At 35.9% G+C, this 24355-nt stretch overlaps 1 protein-coding gene across 1 annotated transcript in view; it reads left to right on the forward strand.

Annotated features, from left to right (window-relative positions):
• DGKH (diacylglycerol kinase eta) overlaps window positions 1-24355 on the forward strand; it is a 161297-nt gene that overhangs the window by 100329 nt on the left and 36613 nt on the right. The window contains exons 5-17 of the mRNA XM_088068828.1: window positions 336-440; window positions 768-900; window positions 7555-7661; window positions 8751-8876; window positions 9868-9970; window positions 11664-11826; window positions 14235-14343; window positions 14648-14787; window positions 16377-16461; window positions 18817-18902; window positions 20329-20428; window positions 21666-21939; window positions 22386-22514. Coding sequence (XP_087924954.1) covers window positions 336-440; window positions 768-900; window positions 7555-7661; window positions 8751-8876; window positions 9868-9970; window positions 11664-11826; window positions 14235-14343; window positions 14648-14787; window positions 16377-16461; window positions 18817-18902; window positions 20329-20428; window positions 21666-21939; window positions 22386-22514 — 1660 coding nt within the window. The remainder of the gene's footprint in view (window positions 1-335; window positions 441-767; window positions 901-7554; window positions 7662-8750; window positions 8877-9867; window positions 9971-11663; window positions 11827-14234; window positions 14344-14647; window positions 14788-16376; window positions 16462-18816; window positions 18903-20328; window positions 20429-21665; window positions 21940-22385; window positions 22515-24355) is intronic.

A 24355-nucleotide genomic window follows, 5' to 3' on the forward strand; every position in this document is an offset into this window, starting at 1 on the left:
AATTAGTAATTTCCAGAATGGTTGTTTTAGCATTTCAGTGCCTGCCATTTGAGCATTTAAATCTCAGTGCATGAGGAGCTGAGAAGGGGTAATGATCAATGTAGATTTCAGAGACCTGTACCAAAGCCTGATTTAAATCTTGGGAATTGTACAAGGAAAAACAAACTATTTTGTTGTTGGTAGGGCATTAAAGAAAATATTTTTAACTGTTTAGTATCTTGCCTTGTAGGGCATGTCATCCTTTTGCATCATCTCACAGGGAAGAGTATATTAAATAGCATAGTCTATCATGATTTTTTCCATCTGGATTAATCAGGATGTGTTGTCTTTTTCAGATAATCACTCCATTTAGGAGGCTAATATTGTGTGCTGAGAACAGAAAAGAAATGGAGGACTGGATAAGCTCTCTGAAGTCTGTTCAGTCCAGAGAACACTATGAGGTAAGCTGACATCCCTCTTGGTGCAACCTGTTCTAGCTCAACAAATCAAGCTACAGGACACAGAACTGGAGTATTCACCCTCCTTAGTGTGAAAAGTGTGTCTAATGTCAGAGTGAAGCTTCATGTTGAGAACTTCACTAGCAAAATATGAGCTTATTATCACACTTTGGTTTAGAATTTTGGAGCAAGAGCAGGCTAAATACCCTTTGGAAAATCCTTTTGGTGAGCGTTTCACTGTTGTCCACCGTAATACGGAACCATGAGTAATGTCAGTCACCGTAGCTGTGTTCTGTACTTGCAAATTTGTCTTAACTTCTCCTTTACTAGACCGCACAGTTTAATGTGGAACATTTCTCAGGGATGCATAACTGGTACGCCTGCTCCCACGCCCGACCTACCTTCTGTAACGTGTGCAGAGAGAGCCTCTCTGGAGTCACTTCTCACGGCCTGTCTTGTGAAGGTAAAATAATGCTTCCCCTTGGTTATCATGCTGTGTGTGTAGACAGATGGCTGCAAGTTCGGTATGAGTAATGATCCTGACAATAATGAGTAACAAAAGAGCCTGAAGGGAGAAATCTTAACATGAGAGTGACCCTCCTCTGGGCAGAGGGACTGCTAATGATCTGCCTCACCTTCCTGCTGCTCCAGGTGCCTTTTTCAATAGAACACTTCTTTCTGTTGCAGCAATCAGTTTGGGGTGTAAAGGGGAGAGGGTTTGCGAGAAAAGATAGGATTTATTTGATTTGTGCATCAAAAGTGTGGAACAAAATAGTCTGACTGGTTTGCAGAATCAGCACTTCTCAGAAAAAAAAAAAATCATGATGGTATTTTCTGCCCCAAATCTAAAAACATTCTTAACATTGAACAAAGTATTATGACCCTTCCCCTCCAATTCTTATTTGCTCTATTGCTGCTGCCTGATCCTGCAGAACACAGTGATTTACTGTTTAAAAAATTCTCTCATTCTGTGAGGGACTAGAGATGTAGTTGACTGCAATGATGGCTCAGTGGGGGAAATCCAGCACAAAGAAAAAGGAAGTGTGGCTAAGTCTTCAGCATTTAGCTGAAAAAAATAATATTTAATGAACAAATTAATTATAATATACCTAAAACAGCTTATTTATTTTTTCCTGCAAGTTCTGTGGAAAAGTGGTAACAAGTCTGCTTGTTTTAGGAGCCAGCAGAAAATAAAGCATCATGTGACCTTATGATATATATGAAACATAGAGATATTTAATTACTAAAATAGCTGACTGCCCAGGAAAGAGTTACAGTTACACCACTCATAATTTGATTTCTTTGGATGAATGTAACCCAACTGCAAATGCATTTCTGTTATTGATGCCGTTACAATACTTGAGGATAATAACATGTATTAAGGAAATCTTACAAAGGAAACATTAACCCACTGTCCTGAATTGTCCATGCTTTTAATGTAGCTAATGGTGCAGTTGCCAAGGAACAGGACAAATCCGTTTTGTAGAAATTAGAAGTAGCTTGGTTACTTCCAGCTTCTCTGGCGTATGTTTTCCTCTGTGTGTAAGTCCTTTGGACAGTTTAAAGGCAATTATGGTATTCCCAATGTCTGATATTGGCAGATGGAAGTATCATGTGCTTAACTAAAATGCAGTTGTATTGCCTCTGTGTACAAATACAGCTATATTTGCACAGGCAAAGGAAAGGACTTTCATAAAGCATTTATCTATTCCTAAGTTAGTATTATAGCTATTTTTAAAAAGGATGTTTAGCAAGAATTACTACTATAAGATTATCTGTGTTAATGTCTGTAGATCACCATTTTATTAGACTTTTCAGTGTCTAATTTTGCATCTAAATATGTTTTTAATATACAGAGTGTTGGCATTAACTTTACATTAGGGAAGTTCCCATAATTTCCAGGTTTGGAGTTTGTCAGCTTTCTGTATAATTTATGACAAACTAATGCTACATTTATCCACAGTTCTGATGACAGTTTTTACAATTAGCTTGTGAAAGTGATTTGGATTTCCTTTCACTGTTCCACATTTCATAATCATGTATGACCTAGAATGTTTTACATGTAGATACTGTGATATTCTTTAGTCTGTTAATGTTTTTCTCCTCTTACTTCTTAGCTTCTATTTTATATCTATTTTCTTCTTTTTTTTTTAATAAAATAAAATATATTTTATATCTATTTTCTTATTTTTTTAACTAAAATAAGATCTTTAGTTATATATCTAATCTAAATAATTTGACTATTTTACTCTGGTACTTTATACTTTCTCTGCAATTATGTATACATGTTAAAATCCATTATCCTTAATTTCTTCTCCTAAAAACTGCATTTTTGTTTGATACTTGCTTCTGCTGTGCACACTTCTAATGCATTTAATCATCTATTTTTTTTCTTTAACTTACCTGTATTCACAGTCTATTTGATTTGAGAGGACAATCTGGGAAGATTGGAGTCTTAAAATTCCCCAGACTTGTTCTGTGCTGCTTTTTCCCATTACATAATTTTAAAAACCTGTTTAAATATTCATGCCTGGCTTATCAAACCTCCAGCACTGCTTTATACTGGGAATCCATTTATATCTATACTAAATTCAATTATTTGTGTGGTCATTGATCCCAGGCTACTCTATTATGCCTTCTATTGAAAAGCATGAGAAGCTCTTTCAAGAGCTAACTGAGCTCCTCCTCCTGTTAGTGGTTTGGGCTACTGGCACACCAAGTTGTCTTGAAAGTAGCTTAGAGTCTTTGGGGTCTGATTCTTGACTCTTAGCTATAGGTAAAAATAAACCAAATTGCTGATATCTTGCACTTTTTGATAGTTTAGTTGTTCTGTAATATTTTATTCTCTTAAAAATTCTGTGCTGTTTTCCAGCAGCCCTGCACAGCTGGGTTTTTTATGTCTGACCACAAATCAAGCTGCATTTCTTTGGGAGATGATGGGTGACTTTTTGCTTCAGAGCACCTTCTATCCCAGTAGCCTTTGGCAAAGGTTGGCCAAATTAATTGCAGGCCACCCTGAAGATACCCTAAGTCTTGTGGAAATCAGTGTAGAAAAAGATGGTATATCAATGTCTTTGCTAGGTAAAAGACTAGTGTGAACTTGCACCTTTTTAGAAGTGAAAGAATTGATAAGTATATCAATCTGAAGATGTAAGTTATAACAAACCAGACTTTGTTCTTGCTGCTGCTCAACAAACAATTGACTTCTAAGAAAAATTAATCAGACTCTCCTTTGAGATGCAGTGCTGTTCTTCCCACAGGTTCTTTCTTTTGTGTCTTCTCAAAAGATAAGCTACTCTTCCAGTATTGTCTGTGTGTTGCATTGCTCTGGCTAAAAGACTGATCACTGCATTGTTCATCCAGTCTTTAATAGGATAGAGTAATTATGATCTCTGTGCCTTGCTTTAGAAACTATTCCAAACTAGCTCAACCAAGAAACGGTTTTGGTTTTTATGCTCCTCAGACTTTAGCTTCAATATGGAATGTTTAGGCAAAGAAGCTTAAAGAACGATATATCATTATCTACAAAAACTCTTCCAGAGCTCTCTTAACCTCAGTTACTTTTTACCAATACTGCATTTCTATCTAAGTCATTGCCAGTGGATCACTGCCTTTATGATTAGTCTCAGAAATTTATTTTTTTCATGTAGCATTTTGTTTATCATGAATCTTGGTTGTTGAATATCAAGTAAAGCTAATAAGTGTGAGAAACCTCTCTCTTAAACTGCATTCTCCTGTGACAAATGAACAATGTTGTGAGAACACTTTAGGATGATGAAGTCAAGCAGTAAGAAAATACTGGGATTAAATTACCTCTGCAAATGCACTTTGTGCACTTTGTCTTTTTCCATTATGATTGTGGGGTTTTGTCCACAAAACCCTGTTGTTCTTACCCATTGCCCAGGGAATTGTACAGGCGCTACTTGCACAGTCATTGTCTCTGATACTTTTAACACATTCTCTGCACAGTCTGGAGAGTGAATAGTGAATGAGGCAGCAAAAAAGGGAAGGGATGTTTGTTGTCTAAGAATGGAGTAGTAGCAAACTATTCTGTGACTTTATATCATATGTACCCTTCTGTGATGCTGGGGAAAACATTTAAATAAGATTTTTGATCAAATCAGTAGTTGTGCATTGTTTATAAGCTGCAACTTGTATCACAGAAGTGCTGTTTTCTATAAGTGCAAAAATCAGTTGGAGCTGTTCTGAAGTCCCTGATGCTTTGAAGATATACCGTATTGCAAAAAAGTCTTCATTGTAGTAGTAGTAGTATTACTGGGTGTAACAACAACAACAATATTTTTAAAAATTAAAAATTAATATTGATGAGAAATTAATATTGATGGCTAAAAGGCAGTATTGCATTAGCTTTCAGTCAATAAGGCAAATGCCTGTTGAAAATTATTATGAAGCATAGTATGGCGCAACCCCATACTGTTGAGAACCATTCATAGAATGCAGTGACTGAGGTACCTCTTCTATAAAAGTGTATGGTCATACAACCAACAACTACACACCTGCATTCACAAACTATATTGCAATGTTAGGTTTCCTGAGTAACTGGACTTTTCTCATATTTTAGCTTTTATTGGTGAAGTAATGGCAGCTGATGTCTAGCCATCTGTCTCCATGTTTTCCGAAAGATTTCAGATATCAGACTGATTCATGAATGGGATTCAGTGTAATCTGAGACAAAAGAAGTTAGGTCATAGTGGTAACTAATATTGAGGTTTGATTACAATTTTCTTGTCTTTGCTTGCAAGTTAGATCTGTGTCTTAAGGTTATTGTTGCTGGTGGTATTTAATGTTCAGACTAACATAACTTGTTAGTTATGTTAGTTATGAGGTTATAACATAACCTCATGATACTGAGGTTGCAGGGGGTGTAACCCAAAGAGTCTGATCTGAGATTTGGTTGGTAGGTTATTTACAATACTTAAAAAGCAAACATTACCTGTCACTTGCCATCTATAGAGTGGCTTTCTGCAGTTCTTCAGAGCCTGGGATTGATTTTCTCCTTGCCTTGTTGAGAAAGAAGCTGAATACAGGGTTCCTAAGATCAAGTTCAATCATATCTCAGTAGGGTTTGTACATCCTATTACTTTGTAATTTGTAATTTTCTATTCCCCTCATCCCTGATTTGTTGTATTTTGATCTGTGTGGCAAAGCAAGATCAAACGCTTATAATTTATGAGTAGGGAGCTGAATTCAGTGGCATGTGTTCTCTGAAATGTTCAAATGGTGAAAACTGCTCATGGTCCATCACTTGAAAATACAGTCTTTATTTCTGTGCTTCTGTGAGCTGGCTTCATTAGATGATTGGAACCAGCTTAGGTTGGCAAACACAGAGAGTGATGCTGAGTTGTTTAGAAAAAGTGAGTCTACCCTGTTAGTTGACAGTTATGGGATATTTGCATGCTTTGTGTCTGTGCTGGTCTTGCTCCAGTGGGTCCATGCCTTTCTTAAGTTGGGGGTCATTGACCTATTTGAGTGAGTCCGTAGGAAGACCATGGAGATATCAGAGGGCTGGAGCACCTCTCCAGTGAGGAAAGGCTGAGAGAGTTGGGATTGTTCAGCCTGGAAATAAGAAGGCTTCTGGGTGATGTAATTGCAGCCTTCCAGTACCTGGAGGGAGCCTGCAAGAAAGATCGAGGGAGACTTTTTACAATGACAAGTAGGGACAGGACAGGGGGAAATGGCTTCAAATTGAGAGTGGTTTGAGATTAGATAGCAGGAAAAAATTCTTTACTCTGATGATGGTGACACACTGGTTACCCAGAGAAGTTGTGAACTCTCCATCCCTGAAAGTGTTCAAGGCCAGGCTGGATGGAGCTCTGAGCAACCTGGTTTAGTAAAAGATGTCCCAGTTCACAGCAGGGGAGGGTGGAACGAAATGATCTTTAAATGTCTCTTTCAACCCAAATAATTCTATGATTATAGGAATTCTACTTTTGAAATGACTGGGGGAGTTCCTGTAAAAGCAATGAAACTTTGTTTTCTTTCCTTTTCTTTCTTTCTAGAAAATAACAAAGTGAGAGCTGAGCACTTACTTTCACACATCTCCCAGAAGTGAGGTTTGCTCTCAAACTCAGATGTTGCTTACATAGTCCCAATTCACTTTTTAAATTGATCTGGCAATGGATCAGTGGAATTAAAATGGGAAATTTATTATTCACAAGACATTTTGTACCATGGCTTAATGTTTTTTAATGGTAGATAAGCAATGGGCCAAAGCCTTGATAATTTCCTGTCAAATATTTGTTTGAACAGAGGCTACTACTTCTGATCTTTTGGCTAGTTCTCATAAACCTTTAATGGTCTTTGCCAAAATAATTTATATAATGCACTCTAAATAGAATTACATCATGCACTTCCAGTAGAAGAAATACCGACAGTTTGGGTGCGTCAGTCTGTTTGGTCTAATATGGTATCATTACCTAGGCATATTAATTAAGTTGAACAAAATTCAAATAATTATTAAGTTGTCAGAATGTCTGCCTAACTACACACTTGTGCTGGGTATTCCAATTAGCAGATGTCTAATAAAGAGTGCAGTAAAAAGTAAGGTTCTTCCTGATTTGATATAGGCTCTTGGAAAAATTTGTAATGCCCGTATCCTGAATAAAAATATCACCATGTAAACCCTTCACTTTCTCATGTTCTTAGAAAAATAGGCCCAGCATGGTGCCCCAAAGGCATCTTTTGGGCAGAGAAACAGAGCTCCTGATTTGAAATACTTTTGTAAAACTCTCTCCCATGACTTCCTGAAAATTTAAATCGGATATCTGAGTCTTGTTGCAGGAGGATTGGAAAAGGCAAACCCATAGTTTCACATTTATTGTACCTTGCACCTGAAAAAACGGGGACTGATGTGGATTTCAGGGCACACTTAGCATGGGCTACAGCTAAGCAGTTAAACCCAGTTCTTAAAGCTGGAGTTATTATGAACTTTCTCTTTTAAATTGTTCTTTTAGTTGTTTTGTGTCATGTATGCAACACTAAGTGACATGAACTTGGCTATTTTATGGGATGTCTGTGTTTAAATTTTTAAAATTTAATTGTATCACAGAAATACAGGAAATACGACAGGATATATATGTTTATCTGTGTCTTGCAGTGTGTAAGTTTAAAGCACATAAAAGATGTGCTGTCCGAGCAACAAATAACTGCAAATGGACTACATTAGCCTCAATTGGAAAAGATATCATTGAAGATGAAGATGGTGTAAGTACTATTCATATTTACATTATTTTCCAAAACTGTTTCTTTTTTCGGGAAAAAAAAAGCCCAACCACAGAAATATTGCCATGTGACCCATTGAAATTAATGGCAGGTGGCTATTTCCCTGAACACTGTTCAAGGATTAACATGGTATTTAGAGCAAAAGTTGTATTCCTAAATCACAAGACAAGTCCACAACTGCGGGCACTAGATTGCAGATGTATTACAAGGTTTTAGAGGCCACATGTGGAAAAACTCTGCAGCTGGAGAATTGCTCCCAGAAGTTCCTACTGCTCTTAAACACAGGTGGTTTTTTACACTGTTACCATGCTGTTTTGGCAATCTATTTTTTGTCCTCTTCACCTGGAGCAATTCCCCAGGAGGGCCGTTTGGAATTCACTGAATTGGGAGGGGTTTTTGGCGATGAAAGCAGGAATTTCAAAAATAGCAGGAGAAACAAAAAAAGCTTTTGAGAGGTTGATTGTGATAAATGGACTATTTTTACAAACACAGCTGTGTATGAACCACGGGTGTGAAGCTTCTTCCTAGAAGGCTGGTACTAAGTTGAACACCTGAGTGTCCTGAGTTGCCCATGGTATTAATGGGACAAAGAGTGCACTGAGTAAAGGTTTGCACTGCATTTGGGACTGCTTTATAGAGCTGTGACTTAACCAGCCATGGTGAGTGGGTAAGTGAAGCAACAGAGGAATTCTGCTGTTCTGCCTATTTTTATGAATTTTAGGTATTTTTTATTGGTTGATGTCATGTAGTCAGCATACCCGAGTGGGAACTTGTTTGTATGATGGAGCCTCTGGACTTAACTGCCCCGTTGTGTTATGGTTAGTCACTGCCATGAGTGAGACATGTCTCCTTTCTTCAGGTGTCATGTTTTCTTCCTAGCATGTGGAGTGGTCCATTCATTGCTGTTGCCTTCTGAGCATCAGTATCCCTTATCCTGGCTGACCAGCATTCCTGCTTCTTTGATGAAAGGGCACAGCTGCGAGAAATAGTTTGAATCCACCTATATTTGAGAGACAAAAGCCTTTAATTTCTCTTTCTGGGTATTTAACTCTAATGACTCCTTCTCCACAGATAGCTATGCCTCACCAGTGGTTAGAGGGAAACCTGCCCGTCAGTGCCAAATGCGCAGTCTGCGACAAGACTTGTGGCAGTGTTCTACGCCTGCAAGATTGGAAGTGCCTTTGGTGTAAAGCTATGGTAGGTGTGCTGAACCACATCCAAGCATCTCGCAGTTTGACAGCTTTATTGCTTGCCATTATTTTTGTTTTGTCATTTCACAACCAGCATTTGGATTAAATAGGAGCAGGCAGCTTCTGCAAACTGAGCTCTCTCAAGCATTCAGAACTTCTGATGACTGTCCTACTTGCACAGTTAATTCTTAATACACCCACAGATGCAGCTTTTCTTTAATAGGTATGCAATGTGTTTTCTCTGCTTACTTCTAGCTGTAAACTGAATGTCCAGGTGCCTGCTCCTTACACCTAATAATCATATGTTACTTTCTTGTATTTTTTATAGTAGCTATTCCCCTATTAATATTTTAGTAATACGTTATATTAATATATATTAATATTAATGGAGTAACTTGTTTATTACTGCAAAATCTTGACTTTCTCTTCTTCAGGGCAATCTGTAGGTTGCTGATTGAAATTCTCTAACTCACTCTTTCCCTAATATATAGTTTTCTCTTAATTTTATCAACTTGTCTAAAAAGATGTGTTTCTTATGCGAGTCAAAAGTTTATTTATTGTTGAAGCTTGTGGCATATAAGTGTCCAAGGCTCTGTGTGTGAGCAGCAGGAAATGATTGGCATCTCCAGAGCTGGCTTGAAATTTAGGTGAAATGCAGCCACCTCTGCATGTGCCTTTCTTTCCAATATCTGTGGAAGAGACCTTTACAATATGGAGTTTATTGGGCCCAACTTTGGGATGGGGCAAGTGATTCCATTGAAAGGATAATTCTTATCTGCTATAGGGGAAGCTGAAGATGAAGTTCTCCAAAATAATGTTTTCTTGAAATAGTGACAAGGCTCTGTGGTTGAACATTTGGGTTTTTTCCCTCGGTTCACTCCTTTTCACTCCACGCCTAAATGTTTATATGAGTCCATTTTTGCTAGATAACATAGTATCAGTTGTATTTTCACCTCAAAATTCTGCTGAAGGAAAACAATTTTTTGTTTCTTTTGTAGGTTCACACGGCCTGTAAAGATCTGTATCCTCGAAAATGTCCACTTGGCCAATGTAAGGTATCGATCATCCCTCCAACAGCACTAAACAGTATAGACTCTGATGGTACGTAGTACTGTAGTGTGTTCAGTGATACCTCTGGACTTCCAGTGCCTGTTGAGATCCATGCAAATTAACAAGGCTAAAAATCCTTCTGCTGAGCAGGTGAATGCACTCTGCAAATTTAGAGAGAAGTATAATTTTTTGTGTAAATTTTTAGAGAATTATTATATTGTCGTATTTTTTTAAAGTTGCCCCAGCAGAAATTTTCTGCCATTTTACTTATGACCCTTACAAACATTTTGAGTGAATGATCAGAGTCCTCAGATGAAGTGGGCTGATGCCTGCCTGGCATACACCACTCCTTCTGTGAGTTCTCAAATTTTGGGTAATTTTGTGTTATGCAGAGATAAGCTAGCTGAACAGCTCAGATCCAACAACTTTACCAGGCTTAACAGAGGAATTGCTTCCATAGCTTCTCTAATTTATTTTTTTAAATACAAGCAGTGTAAAAATCCTGCAGTGCACAGATAAAAACCCAGAAAATGCTCAAAACTCAGAGATGCTTTTTGGTGGTTCAGGATAGAGACACATCAACAGTGGGAGACTGCATTTCAAGGCAGAGAGTGGATTTAAAAAAGAAATACCACAAAATCTTAACTGCTTTAATTTTATAGTTTGTGTTGATGGCAAAGTAGACCAACAACTTGAATGGAATTCAATGAATTTTTTTACATGAAGTTAGTAAAAGTTATTTGAATGCTGTAGATATTCACTCTATTTATTTGGTTTGTGGTGTCTTAGACATCATGCTGTCATTTATTACTCATGCCAGGAAGATTATTCAATATGTGAAGTTAGTTTTCTTGGCATTTAAATTAATTAATCAAACCTTACTTGAAATTAGACATTATTATAATGTGGAATTAAATTAGCATCCCTTAATGAAATTTTTTATTTGTAGCTTTAGTATTTTTTTTAGTAATTGAAAACAACATAATAATTTTAATACTGCCGGAGACAAATGTCAAAGCCTATACATGTGATGTCTGATTTTGAAGTGTTGCTGGGAAACCATTACCTCCATGGATGGTCATGTTAGCAACAACAGTGTCACATTAGTGCTTCTGACTAAGGACTTTGTAGAGAGCCTGCTGTAATTAGTTAAGACCTGCACTGTCTTTAATAAGCTTTGAAACACAGGTGAAGGTCTTCTGTTGTTCAGTGATTCTGTTATACTTTATAGTGTAACCTCAGTCTGAAAAAAGGCTCTTACATGAAGTCTCTCCTCCTGGGAGGAACTGAGTACAAGTAACTTTTAAAATCTGTGAGTGCTCTTAAAAAGTTCAGACATGAATGATCCAGTTCAACCCAGTAAAATTAAAGCAAAAGAAGATTGAAAACCAAACACTTGTAACTAAAATATATATTCAATTATGTGATAACCTGTGAAGATGAGATTTAAGAAGTATTCTAAAAGGTTAATAGCAGTTGAAAAATAATAAAGCTATTGTCTTCAGGATTTTACTAAATCTAGGCACTGAAAATACCAGAACAAAAAGGAAAAAAAAGGCTAGTAAATCTTGGTGCAATTATGCTTTCCTTGCAGGACTAATACTCAGTTTAGCATTTACATTATGCATGATAAAATGTACTCTTTTTGTCCTTCATCCTTATCTTCCTCTTTCCCATGATTTCTTTTTGTGTTGTTCATATTAGGAAACCTTATTTATTTCATTCTTTCTAACTATGTTTACAGGTTTCTGGAAAGCCACATGCCCGCCATCCTGTGCCAGTCCTCTTTTAGTTTTTGTTAACTCAAAGAGTGGAGACAATCAGGGAGTAAAGTTTCTTCGTCGATTCAAACAGTCGTTAAATCCAGCTCAGGTCTTCGATTTAATGAATGGAGGACCTCACTTAGGGTAATGACCTTGGAAATCTTGAGCAAGCCTTTCCACAAGGGAATTAGGTGCAAAGTGTAGTGTTATGTTCCCCTTGTTTTTTATAGTGTTATATCCCCTTGTTACTATAATTCTACCACCAATATCTACTCTGACTTCCTAATTAAAATCTAAGAGACAGCAGAATTTCAAAATAAATTCTGGTGCTTGAAGGGGTTGTTGGATAACATTTTCCTTCTAGAAAAGCTCGAAAATTCAAACCCAAAAGCTCTTGGCTAGCTTTGACTTCTGTAATCTGGTAAGGCTCAAAACTGTTATAAATGTTCAGATGTTTTCCTGTATCACAGGAACTTTGATTTTGGCTCTATGCACAGTTGCCCAGGTGCTTTTCTTCCATTTCACATGCATAATTCTGATATTCCTCTGACCTTTTATGTAGCTGTGGAATAAAACTATTGTCCAAATGTGCTCTGTATCTTTTAAAATTCTGAAGACAAATGTCAGTAGAAGGGGTCTGCAGTGGGTAATGAACAAGTACATGAAAAATTTTTCATATGAAAGCCATATCCAAAATATAGTTTATGCAACATATGCAAATAGTCAAGAAAATGACCATCCCACAGAATTTGGAGCAAGAACACAATTAAAATCACCAGGAATTTCTCCCCAAAATCTAAGGATTGATTGTTGGAGAGGTAGTGTTGGAATTCGCATAGTGGTAGCCACAACTCAAGCATCTTTGCACATTCATGAAGATTAATTCGTGCCTATATTTCTGTTGCCTAACTGAATTCACACTCAGATATAGTGATGTGGTTAAATGGCCTAATAGTTTCAGTTACAGCAACTAGAAGCACTAATTTTTGTACTCTTGAAGACAAAGAATTATATTTAATGATAAAAAGTAGATGAAACAAATCCACAAAAATTCAATTCAAGCAGTGCATAAATAATACAAATATAATCAATTACAGCTGTGGATTATACTAATTGATACTGTGTGTTATGGACATGTCATATGTCATACAACTCTTTGAATTGTAATATTCTTTTCATTATAACCCTGATAATTTGAGTTGAATCTAAGTCACTTTTAGCTAGCATTTTGTATGTGTAATTATAATGACATATAACATTTGTCTTAATTGATTAGACAGTCTTTGAAAGGAGACAGTCTGAAAAACATGTTTGTAAGTTCTCTTCCTACATATAGCTCTAGCATGGTTGAGGTGGCTCATTTTGATTTTGCACAGAAATTGCAGTTCATGTTGGGTTCTTTAAGTACATCTCCCAGAGTTTCCAAGGAGAGGAATAATTTAGCAGTTATCCGTCACATCACGTCGCACTTCTTTCTTTCTAGCTGATCTAAAAAACAGAGGTGCATTCTATGAGACAGTGTATTTCTAGGGGTTTTCTCCTTTTTCTCAGGATAAGATAAATTGCTCTGGTATCAACATTTTTTCCTCTTAAATATCCGCTTCTTTTGTTCTGAATAGGTATGCGCCCATCGTATTCAAGTGACATTATTTTCTCTAGAAAACATACAAATGCTTCAAAAATGTTTCCTTTTAGAAATGGTTCAGAAATTATTCATATTCTGGAAAATAACATGCATTAAAAATAAATATCTTTGGTTTTAATATTTTAAGAGTTCATATTTCCAGTTTTTAATTTTTATTATTTATTTGTTTTTAAAGTCCCTGCTGTTTTTACCTCTTGGCTGTTTCTTCACATCTCATTCCTGTTTCTTCTGTGTCTCACCTTTCTGCATTTTCTGTCTCTCTTGTCCTCCTTTTCTGTACTGTCCAAATGTTATATTCTGGAGGTGTTAAAGTCAGAGAATAGGAGGAAGACCAATAGGTAGCAATGCAGCATTTGGCTTTAAGGATATAATATGAAATACTTGTATTATTTTTTTCTTGTATTTTTGTGAACACCTTATGTTTAAGAATTGCTCTCAATGGTCCTTACATTTAGTTAGCCCCCTGCTGACAAAAGCCCACTTGTATTGTGGAGCACATCCTGTCATTCTGTCTTTACCTTTTCTTGTGAAAAATCCCCAGTGATGAATTATGCTTCTGGCTGAAGTGAGAAGCATGGAGCAGTTGCAATTTAATCACTTAATTTTTAATTTTTTAAAAAATATTAATAAAATCAATAAAATTGGATTTATAAAATCCTGAAAACAATATCAAGAGATTTTTTTAAAGAATAACTTGGCATGTTATTTATCAGAAATGTCAATATAAGTGGAATATACAGTGACAGATGGGCTGCAGATAGGTTAATTAGGTAGATGGTTGTATCCCCATACCCCACAATAAAAGGATCATAAAAATGCTGTGCATAATATTTTCTTGTAACAATTGCTAATGAATGTCACTGCTGTCTTGCTAATGGATGTAACTAGCTCAGCATTTTCTCTGCAGTTTGCGATTATTTCAGAAGTTTGACAACTTCAGGATCCTTGTGTGTGGTGGCGATGGAAGCGTGGGTTGGGTCTTGTCAGAAATTGATAAGCTCAGCTTGCACAAGCAGGCAAGTGTGCATATTTACTTTCCTCTCCTAGACTGACTAGGCTTAATTTTGTGTGCTTACCTTTTCCTTGGCTTGGTTATTTGGTGTATCTCTGTGTATGGGGTAAACTCAATAGTTACTGTTTAATGAAGGTTTTCATGGTTATAAACAGGATGAATTGTAGCAGAATAGCACAATTTGACTTTCAGGCTTTAGACATCATCTATGAAAGTAACATTTGTTGATTGAGATAACATGCATTTGTAACCACTTGTATTTTCTTTCTAGTTTTCAATAGTAGATTTGTTCCTGTGTTGTGTTTCAGTGTCAGTTGGGAGTGTTACCTCTTGGTACTGGAAATGACCTTGCTCGTGTCCTTGGTTGGGGAGGATCCTGTGATGATGATACACAACTTCCTCAGATTTTGGAAAAGCTTGAACGAGCCAGCACAAAAATGTTAGACAGGTAAAACTAAATGTGCTTGTACATCACTTATGATGAGATTTAAATTGTATTTATTTGGGTTTCTGGTGGCCTAAAATCCATCTTGGAGACTTGGTGTTTGGTGGGTTTTGGTTAAGTGCAGGTCTTAATCATGAAGGAAGCTGCAGTTGTAATTGGGACAGCCCTTTAGCCTGCTTTTTAAGCTAAAGAGTCAGAGGGATGAATGGTTGATGGAACTGGGAAGTGTGATGTCCAAACATGTTCAAAAGTTGACAGCAGATAAGCACATTGCACGGTTGAAGGAACTGCATAAGTGCCTGTTACAAGAATATGTGATCATTAAGAAATGGTGTCTGTTAAAAACTGATTTGAGCAATTTTATGGACTCTATGCATGCTTATTAGACACCATTAATGGTAGCGTCTTTATTTAGAAAACAATTGAGCTCTCTGTCCTTGGATGTGGGGAAAACTCACCTTGAGTGCTTTCACCCTTTCCTGAGGCATCAGCTGTTGACAAGATGCTGGGCTAATTGGATCCATGACTAATACTTCTGTTTGAGGCTTTCTCTTTGTCAAAAAAATGAGATCTTCCCACTCCTTGTTTTGTGCTATTTTCATCCATAAAGGAAAGCAGAAATCCCTATTTAAAAAAAAAAAAATCAGACATGATGATGGTCATGTTGTTCCAATGTAAGTCTAGCACTGCTTTTGAGAGGCGTATTTCTTATGCTGTTCCTTTCTCTCATGAGTGTTTCTGTTCTTGCTCTAGTTACAAAACACTTGAATGTCATCATAAGGGATTTTACTTTAGGTTATTTTTATGAAGTAGAGAAAAAAGCCTTTTTTTATTTTAAGCTGTTCTGCAGACTACTTGATTGTTTTACTGCAAAGTATGTAGAGAAATGCTTGTTACTGATCCTCAGATTCTGAACAACTTGTAGATTAAATCATGTTTCCCTTTTTCTGTAGTGAAAAAATCCTCTGTTTCATTTTTTGGTCTAATTTCAGTGGACTTGCTTGAAAAAAAAATTCAGGAAAAAAAGGCCCATCTGCAGTGATTACGTGTTCTTTTCAGCAGACTTTGAAAGATGTTGTTGCTATTAGTGGTTTCATACTATCTGTGCTGTCAAGTGCTGTCCTGTACCAGACAAAAAATAATATATATATATGTCAAGGAAGACACTTCATCATTTGCTTTTTCATGCTGCCTCCTCTAGTTGAGATGGAATGCTAATGTCACTTTAAAGACTTTTCTTTAGGAAGATGTCTAGTTTCCTTTGACTTCTGTAGAATGTTTGCACAAATTTTCACATTTCACATTTTGTAATGTGAATGTTTTTGTTCCAGAAAATCTTTATTGCCTATACTGAATGTCCCATGATTTTTTCACAAATGATACTGATAATCAAATCACTAAAAATAATCTGAGCAATAAAACAAATAATTACCTTTAATCTCAGTTAGTTCACCCAATACAGTTTACAACTACAAATTAAGCTGCTTTTTTTTTATACATAGCTGTTCTGTGGTATGACAATGAATTTTCTTTTTGTTAATATAGTAGAGAGAATGTAAAACTAACAGTCTGGAAACTTATGTTTCTTTCAGGTGGAGTATAATGTCATATGAACTGAAATTACCAGCAAAGCCTTCTATTCTTCCTGCGACTGCAGAAGAGTCAGAGGAGTGCCAGGTGCACTTTTACTTTTGTTTTGTTGTTTTGTGTACTTAACTTGGCACTTCTGGGATGTCAGTAGCCATAACTGAAGCATTTGTGTGAAAAATAGGTGTTTTGAGATCTTGTAACTGAACTAAGGCCTTTTCTTGCTGTATATCTCAAGCAAGTAATGTTTCCAGTTCTGTATTATTTGCCTAGAAGGAATGAAGAAAAGGAGTCTACAGAAAAGCTTTCTGAAAAATTTCTTCCTGCATGTATATATATATTTTAATACGTATGAGAAAGCTTATTTATGTATCATGTTAGACAAGAGTGTAATGTAGTGTCATATTATTATGTAATATATAATAATACTATGTATTTTAGATAATTCTTACATGTTATTCTATATTATATAGAATTTTTAATATAGTAATATAATAAAGTGCTATATTACTGTATAATATATATACTATGAAAATATACATAATTATTTGTAAAATAAGGTATTTTTTGAATATATAAAAGCAAATGTCTGCTATGTTGAGTTTGGGTTAAGCATTGAAAAAAAGCCCCCAGCATTTTGGAGGCAAGGGCTGTATTCCTAAAGACAGAAGATTTTGCAGCTTGAGTTTGATCAGGTGATATCGCCCAACTTTCTCTTTGTTCTTTGAGAGAGCTCAAAATCCTAAGCTTCATGAAAGAAAAGCTTAGCCTGTCTTCCAGACTAGAATTTTGCTTGTACTAGCTGATGAGGTTTCAGTTTTGAGAGAGGGAGATGCTTTAATCAAATTAATTGGCATGAAAATTTTGACTGAAAAGGAGAAAATAATATATTCCCAAGAAAGTTAATGCATATCAACTGTAGCTCAAAAGTACTTGAGAAGCCATAATTAATCAGCAGTCTCTTGAACAATTTAATTATTCAGGCTCTTTTAATTGGCAAGGAGGTTATAACCTTTGATGGATTGCTGGATAAAGAGATGCAAAGAGGCTGAGATTTTAAGGGGGTTGCTTTGCACACAGCTCTGCTTCTGATGTCAGCAATGCAGATCAAGGCTTTATCACCCCTAATTTTTCAAGACAGTTAAAATTTTCAAGTGTGTCTTCATCATCATTTTGTTCCAGTTATTTCTGGCTTTGAAACTTTTTTTAGCCCCTTCTGAAAATGGAAGGAACTGCTTGTTCATATAAAACTTCTTTTTAGAAAATGTATTCTGTAGGCTATAATACCTGTCATTACTTGAGTTGGACAAAACTGTTTGCTTTTGAGTACCCTGTTCAATATCTATTTGAATGGGGTTTTTACATTGTTTACTGAGTTAAGCTATTTCAGAAAAAAAAATTTAACCTTATAGTAGGTGTTGGATTACACCATAGTTTGCAAAGCAAATGGAAGTATGTATTCCATTCTTTTCATTTTCCCCTTCCTTCCTCCTGCAGTTTCAGGAGACTAATTCCACTTGATTTCCAGAAATATTGTTTGTTTGAAAAACTGTAGTTAATTCTTACAGATCAGGTGTTTATATTTTGTTTTCTCCTTTGAAATGAAAACTGATTCAATGTCAGAGTCCTACAATGAAGGCTGGGTTTTAGGAGAAAAAACTGAAGTGATATATCTGTCTGTCCAAAATAAATAACAAAAGCATAGTAAGAGATTTCAAGAGATCTTAAAGGGAGCTGTCAGAACTGCATTTATTTTTAGCTTTGGATTTGGACTTTTGTTAGAATTTTCTTTTAAAATTGGACTCAACTATTTTGAGATAAGATATGGTGTGTGAGGATTCATTTTTGATCCAGTCCAAATATTTTCCTTAGTATTTTTTAATTTGTAATTTTTAAGGTTCTTGTAAAGGCTAAGCCCTAAATGGTTTGCTCCTTGAGGACTGGTTTTGATAGCAGTATACAAGTTTGGCAGCCTTTGTCAGTTGTGGTTTGTGAGGTACCCCCTGCCCGTGAGAGTCCACCTGACAGTAAAGTGAAAATTCCAGATCATAACTGCAAACTTTAAATTTATTCTTTTTCTTATTGAGCAATTTATTTGAGGAAAGCTTTACTTATTTTAGAAGTAAAAGATATTAGATTATAATACTGTAGGTTGTTATAAATCTGAGAAGGTAAATTATTTTCTGCCTCACAGACTTATTTTAGCCTAGAAATAATGTTTTCTCTACAGTAGGAAAAGAACTGTGGAGCAAGATCTCAGATGCAGTCCAACTTGGAATATTTAAAATCTAGTACATAAAATGCAGTATGCACATAGAATCTTTGTTGCCAGACACTTGGTCTTGTATTAGATCTGAAATGGAAATCCTGCTATTTTTGAGGTGTTTAAACCCACTACTTGGTGTTAAACTGCTGGAATGAAGTCTCTTTTCTTTCTGTTTTCAGATATCTGCTTATGAGGATTCAGTTGCTGCTCATCTTGCAAAAATTCTCAATTCTGATCAGCATTCAGTTGTCATATCATCTGCCAAGTGAGTCAATTAGTTTTATGTACTATGTGGGGGATAAATTCCCCATGTAACATCATCACCATAATAGCATTCTGTCTAAGCCTGATTTTCTTATGGATGGCCAACTGGCTTGGCTTAATATATCTTGATTTATATCTTTTAGAGTGGATTTCTTTTCTGCAAAATTTTTAGATGGTACAGTTGTAATGGATGGCTTCATTCTAAATTAAAGCAATAATCGCACATTATCTATATAAAATGGTGTTAAATCATTCCAAATCCATGCGTGGCTTAAATATGAAACTAAATAATGCAAAGATGTGATCTGCTTCACACTGCATTCCTTCTGGCTATTTGTTGTAATGCATATGTTTAGAGGACAAAGAATTTCATCAGTGTGAAGCAGAACTTCAGCTTAGGTAGCTTTGCTGTATTCCAGTCTATATCAGTTCAATCAATACTGATCTACGATATTAATGGGATATTTTCCCCGAATTGAAACATCTTGAAATGAGAGAAATTTGGCAAATCATGGACATAATCTGAAGTCAGAGCTGTTCTGTGTATACCTTCTCTATGAAAAAAACATCTTGGGTTTTTCAATATGCAAAAGACTAGTCATGGAATCTTTTAAAATACATCTGAATACCATTACATCTTTTTTTCTTCTTGTAAAAGCAAGTTAACAAAATTTCATTTTTAAACTATATATAGCATATGTAGAAGATAAAACTGCAGGATATTATTAACTCCAGATTCTAAATTTGTTCTGTACCTTGTTAAATCTGTTTAATTTCTGTCAGAAAAATGTCAACCAAATGAACAGTACTAAGCAATTATCGGCACTTCATTAGTAAGTTTGCTGTCTGTCTGCAGTGCAGGTAACAAGAACCAAGTCTTTTTCTGATTTACACAGTGAAAATTCATTGCAGCCACTGTAGTTTGCACAGATAAGCTTCAGGGTTGGTTCAAAAGCACAAGCTGTGCAATGGGGATGTATGTGGCCATATGCTTTCATCTAAGAAGTGCTCCCTTAAAGTCAGTAGATTTTCTCCACGGCTTTTAAGCTCCAACTTTGCATGGGAATTTGCATGACTGTGTTTGAAGTTACCAAATTGAATGCAAGTTTGCTAAGGTCTCTTGTAGGGAAAGCGTACAAGCAAAGGAATGGATAAAATAAGTCATGTTAATTTTAGGTAAGAGGCTGAAATACAATGTGTGCCAAGGCTTAAGTGAAAGAGTTCTTATTTTAAAGCTTATCACTTCAATTTTGGAAGCTATCGAAAAGAGTGTCATCTGATTTGCAAGTATGATCATGGAATTCAGTTTCCAAAAAGAGTGATTTGTAACAGTGTACATAAAAATAAATTGCTGTAAGAATTTGATATTCAAAACATACCTATTTTATTTCATTTAATTTCTTCCCCTCTCCTTTTTTTATCTGAAGAATTTTATGTGAAACTGTAAAGGACTTTGTTGCCAAAATAGGGAAGACTTATGAAAAACCATCGGAAAATGCAGAGGAAGCTGATGCCATGGCCATTAAAGTAAGACTATGACTATGTTCAGGTTTAAAGTTGTTGGGTTCTTAAAGTTTATAGCTCATGGATGTTTAATTTTCACATTGCTCTAGAATGCCCAGCTTGGCTTTCATTTCAACCAGTCACTTCAAAATTCTTCTCTTCTTATTGCATAGAGTTAATTATTTCCAAATCATCTTTAAACTCTGAGATCCCTTTAAATCTGTTTATACTTTCTTTCTTCATAAAGGATAAAGTTCATGGTAGCATACATAGACATAAAAGGGTGGTTTTTTTTGCATTAGTTATACTTCTAGGGATTAAGTTAGCTACAGGAAAACAGTGGGATAATGAAGACTATGCTGCGAGAATGAAGGGGAGGCAGATCACAATGTTAAAAATAGTGGTTTAAGCTGCAAAATACAGAGATCATGTTACAAAAACATTGGGAAAGAAAACAACAGTAGGATTTGGTATGAGACACGAAATTTACATGAGCTGAAAAGAAGAAAACAAAGTCCTTGACAATACCAGAGTAAGAAAATGTACTTGCTAAGTGGCAATTTGTGGTTCATGTTTCTATCCGATGCACATTTTAGAAAATTAGTTTTTAACTATTCCAAGGCTAGAGAGTGCTTTCTCTTAGGCTCAGAAAATCCTTTATTTTCCTGTGTACCTAGAGAGAACAATTACTTAGTGTTGGGGAGAGGCATTTGACAGTGTCTGATTCTGGCTTGAGCTGCTTGCTCTGTGACAACTCACTTGCTCAAATATACAGCTGTATGGCAAGAACAGCCCCATGTGTCTCAGTCTAACAGCTGATAGATACCTCTCAAAATTAGGGCACTGAACACCCATGTATGGCCAAACTTCTGGTGGTTTTCTATGCTGCAAATCTTTGCAAGAGGAGTAGGAGTAGGATGTAATCTGTGCAGTTATGGGGCAGGCTGAGTGTTAGATTCAAATAACACTCATTAGCATGGAGTGTTATTTGAATCTAAGTGTAGGAGGTTTTTATTATAATTGCTCTAATCTGCTTGAGTGTCACGGGGTCTGCAAAAAGCCCATTCAGACCTACTCATAATCTGACATTCTGAAGTGTTGAACCTGGATTTTGAATTTTACATGAGGTATTACATAGACACTAAAGACACCTACAGTTTCAAATATAATCTGGTGCTGTATTTCCTGAAAATATTCACATGTTCAATGTTGAATTTTTTTTTTTGATTGATGTGTGTGTGTCTTTTCTACTTTGTCTTAGTGCTCAGAGTTAAATGAAAAGCTGGACCTATTGCTCCAGGCTCTTCACACAGAAGCCCAGGCTGCTCCCATTCTCCCAGGCATTGCTCCTCCCATTGTGGAAGAAGAGCCAGAGGAGTTCTCAAGTGAAGAATCCTTGTCTGAAAGTAAAGAGCAATTAGCAGAGTGTGTCTCAAAGTCTTCCCAGAAGCTCTTCAAACCAAGGGAGCAGTTAATGCTCCGAGCAAATAGCTTGAAGAAGGCTGTGAGGCAGATCATTGAACAAGCTGAAAAAGGTGCACATCAGCAACATTTTGATCCAGACCAGTAGAATAGGATAGGATAATGATGTTTGTTTATTTGTCAAAATGGAATAAGTTTTCATTACAAAATTTGATTTCTATATCCTTACATAGATAAAATTATGTGTTTATTACAAGCTGCAAGGAAAAGAAATACAGCTTGTTTGAATGTTGATGACTCTGCACGTGTGAATACTTATGTATGTATGTGTGTGCACATATAAAAGTATATTTCTTTTAACTATTAGCCTCCACAAAATGAAAGTTTCTGACAGTAAATCTTTATCGACTGGTAAAGACTTGACTGACTCTCACTGAATTGATGATAGAACTCTTTTGTTGATATTTTAAAACTAAAAGCTACCCAAAAAAGTGCTTATTTCAGTGTATGCAGTTTTTCTTTAGAATCTTTGAAACTTTGTCTTTTCTCTGAATAACAGTTGTGGATGAGCAAAATGCTCATAGTGAAGAACAAGTGAACCAGTCTCCAGTAGAATACAGCAAAGAATTGGATGAATCCAAAGAAGAGGAAAAAGAGGAAGATACAAAGGAACTTGAGTCTCCATCAAGTGAGTAAATTAGGAGTAAAATAGAAAATTTTCATCTCTTTATAGTTATATTTGGAGCATAATTGGTTCCATTATTAAAAATACTAGCATCCTGTTTGACTGGAAACTACTCACAAATTCTAATAGATTTGAATAAATTAAAGTTAAGAGAAAAATGAGGGAAATAATAGATAAGCGGTATTTTGGAGTGTATTTACAAAGCTGAGAAGGCACTTGTTGGGGAGAGAAGTGCCTGAATTGAATCCAGTGTTTACCCTCACCTTTCTACATGAACCTGAGCAAAGAACCTAGGTGGTGGTGGCAATAGCATGTCTCAGTTGCAGACTGAGATTCTCAAGCTACATAGAAATTTTAGGCAAGCTGCTTCTTAGCAATGGAAATTTCAGTCGTTTCCATGTAATTAAAATGGACAGTGATGCATGGCTGGTGAGGTGACAAGATGATCTGTGAGTCACAGAGAAACAGTGGTAGCTGGTAGGCAGCAAAGCCCATCCTCTAGATACTTGGTGAGCAACTTCTTGGGGCAAAATGAGAAAAGTATTTTGGGATTTGCATCTCTTTTTTTCACCCCAACCCACATTAAAATCCTCAAAAGCTGTCCCCATAAGGCTCTGCTCTGAAGCTGGTGCCTGTGTCTGTAGCTCCTACTTTGGAAATAAGACACTGGGATATTGGGGCTTCTGTTGACCCTGGATCTCATGTTTTCTCCAGAAAGGCTTTCTCCAGTGATTGTCTCTTCACTGGTCCCTTTTATTTTCCCATTATAGGGTTATAGGAATATATATATATATATATATATAGGTTATAGGAATCCTATATATATATATATATAGGAATATATATAGGTTATAGGAATCAATGCATGTTGGTTGTCTCTTTTCAATAGTAGCTCATAGAGGATGCTGGCCCTACAAATGACCAAATCCTACTGTCAGAACTGTATAATAAAGATATACAGGTCTAGAAATTTATTGAACTCCTTGTTTCTTGATGGTATAATTTCTGTACCTAATGGGGAGCTGTATTATTCTGTCACCGGACAGTTTAAGGACAAACATGAAACATGAATTCAATTATCTTCACTGAAACATCAGTTTTACTCATTAAGGCTCTGTTGTTTTTATCAGAGCATTCACAGCAAAAGTTTATCTTTATTGCAGTCATTCCCATGAGTCTCATCTGTCAAATAAAGAGCAGCTGCTCTGCTGATTTTCCTATTTAATACAACTGCCTTGTTCACGAGTACAGAGAGAGAGCACAAGAGAAAACAGACTGTGTGAACAGTGTGGGGAATTTTTCAGTAGTATTATGAAAAATGAATGTTAATTTTGTTCTGAGTATTATATTTTACCCTATGAGGGTCTTCCTGGTCATTTAATGAAGATTATGTTTTTCTATATGTTAATACCTTCATCTAAATATTTAATAACTCCTGTTAGGTATCACTTGCCATTTTTATTCAATTTTATTTTTTTGACATTATTACAGTGTTTGATCATGCATAGATACAAATCAATGTGTTGTTTTTCTACTTCAGCAAGTCATCCAGAAAGCTGTGTAATCTTACTCCAAGGATACAAGAAAGTGAAGAATTTGCCATTCCATTTACAGTTCTATGTTAGATTATCATCTCTTAAAAAAAAACCCCATGAATGGACAAATCCTGTCCTGAAGTGATGTGAACACAATGTCTAAACCCTTGTTCTAGTTATTCCTTTTGTCTCTAGGTTTTCCCATTCTACATTTTCTTTCCATTAGTGTCTTTATACAGTACACCCATGTTACTTTCAGGCTAAGTTATGATTGACATGACTTGATTTGTCCCACTCCTGACAGGGAAA

The sequence above is a fragment of the Pseudopodoces humilis genome, chromosome 2, assembly GCF_049639895.1.
Source record: "Pseudopodoces humilis isolate 2021_Gansu_Grassland_sample_001 chromosome 2, ASM4963989v1, whole genome shotgun sequence".
In the NCBI taxonomy this organism is placed as follows: domain Eukaryota; kingdom Metazoa; phylum Chordata; class Aves; order Passeriformes; family Paridae; genus Pseudopodoces; species Pseudopodoces humilis.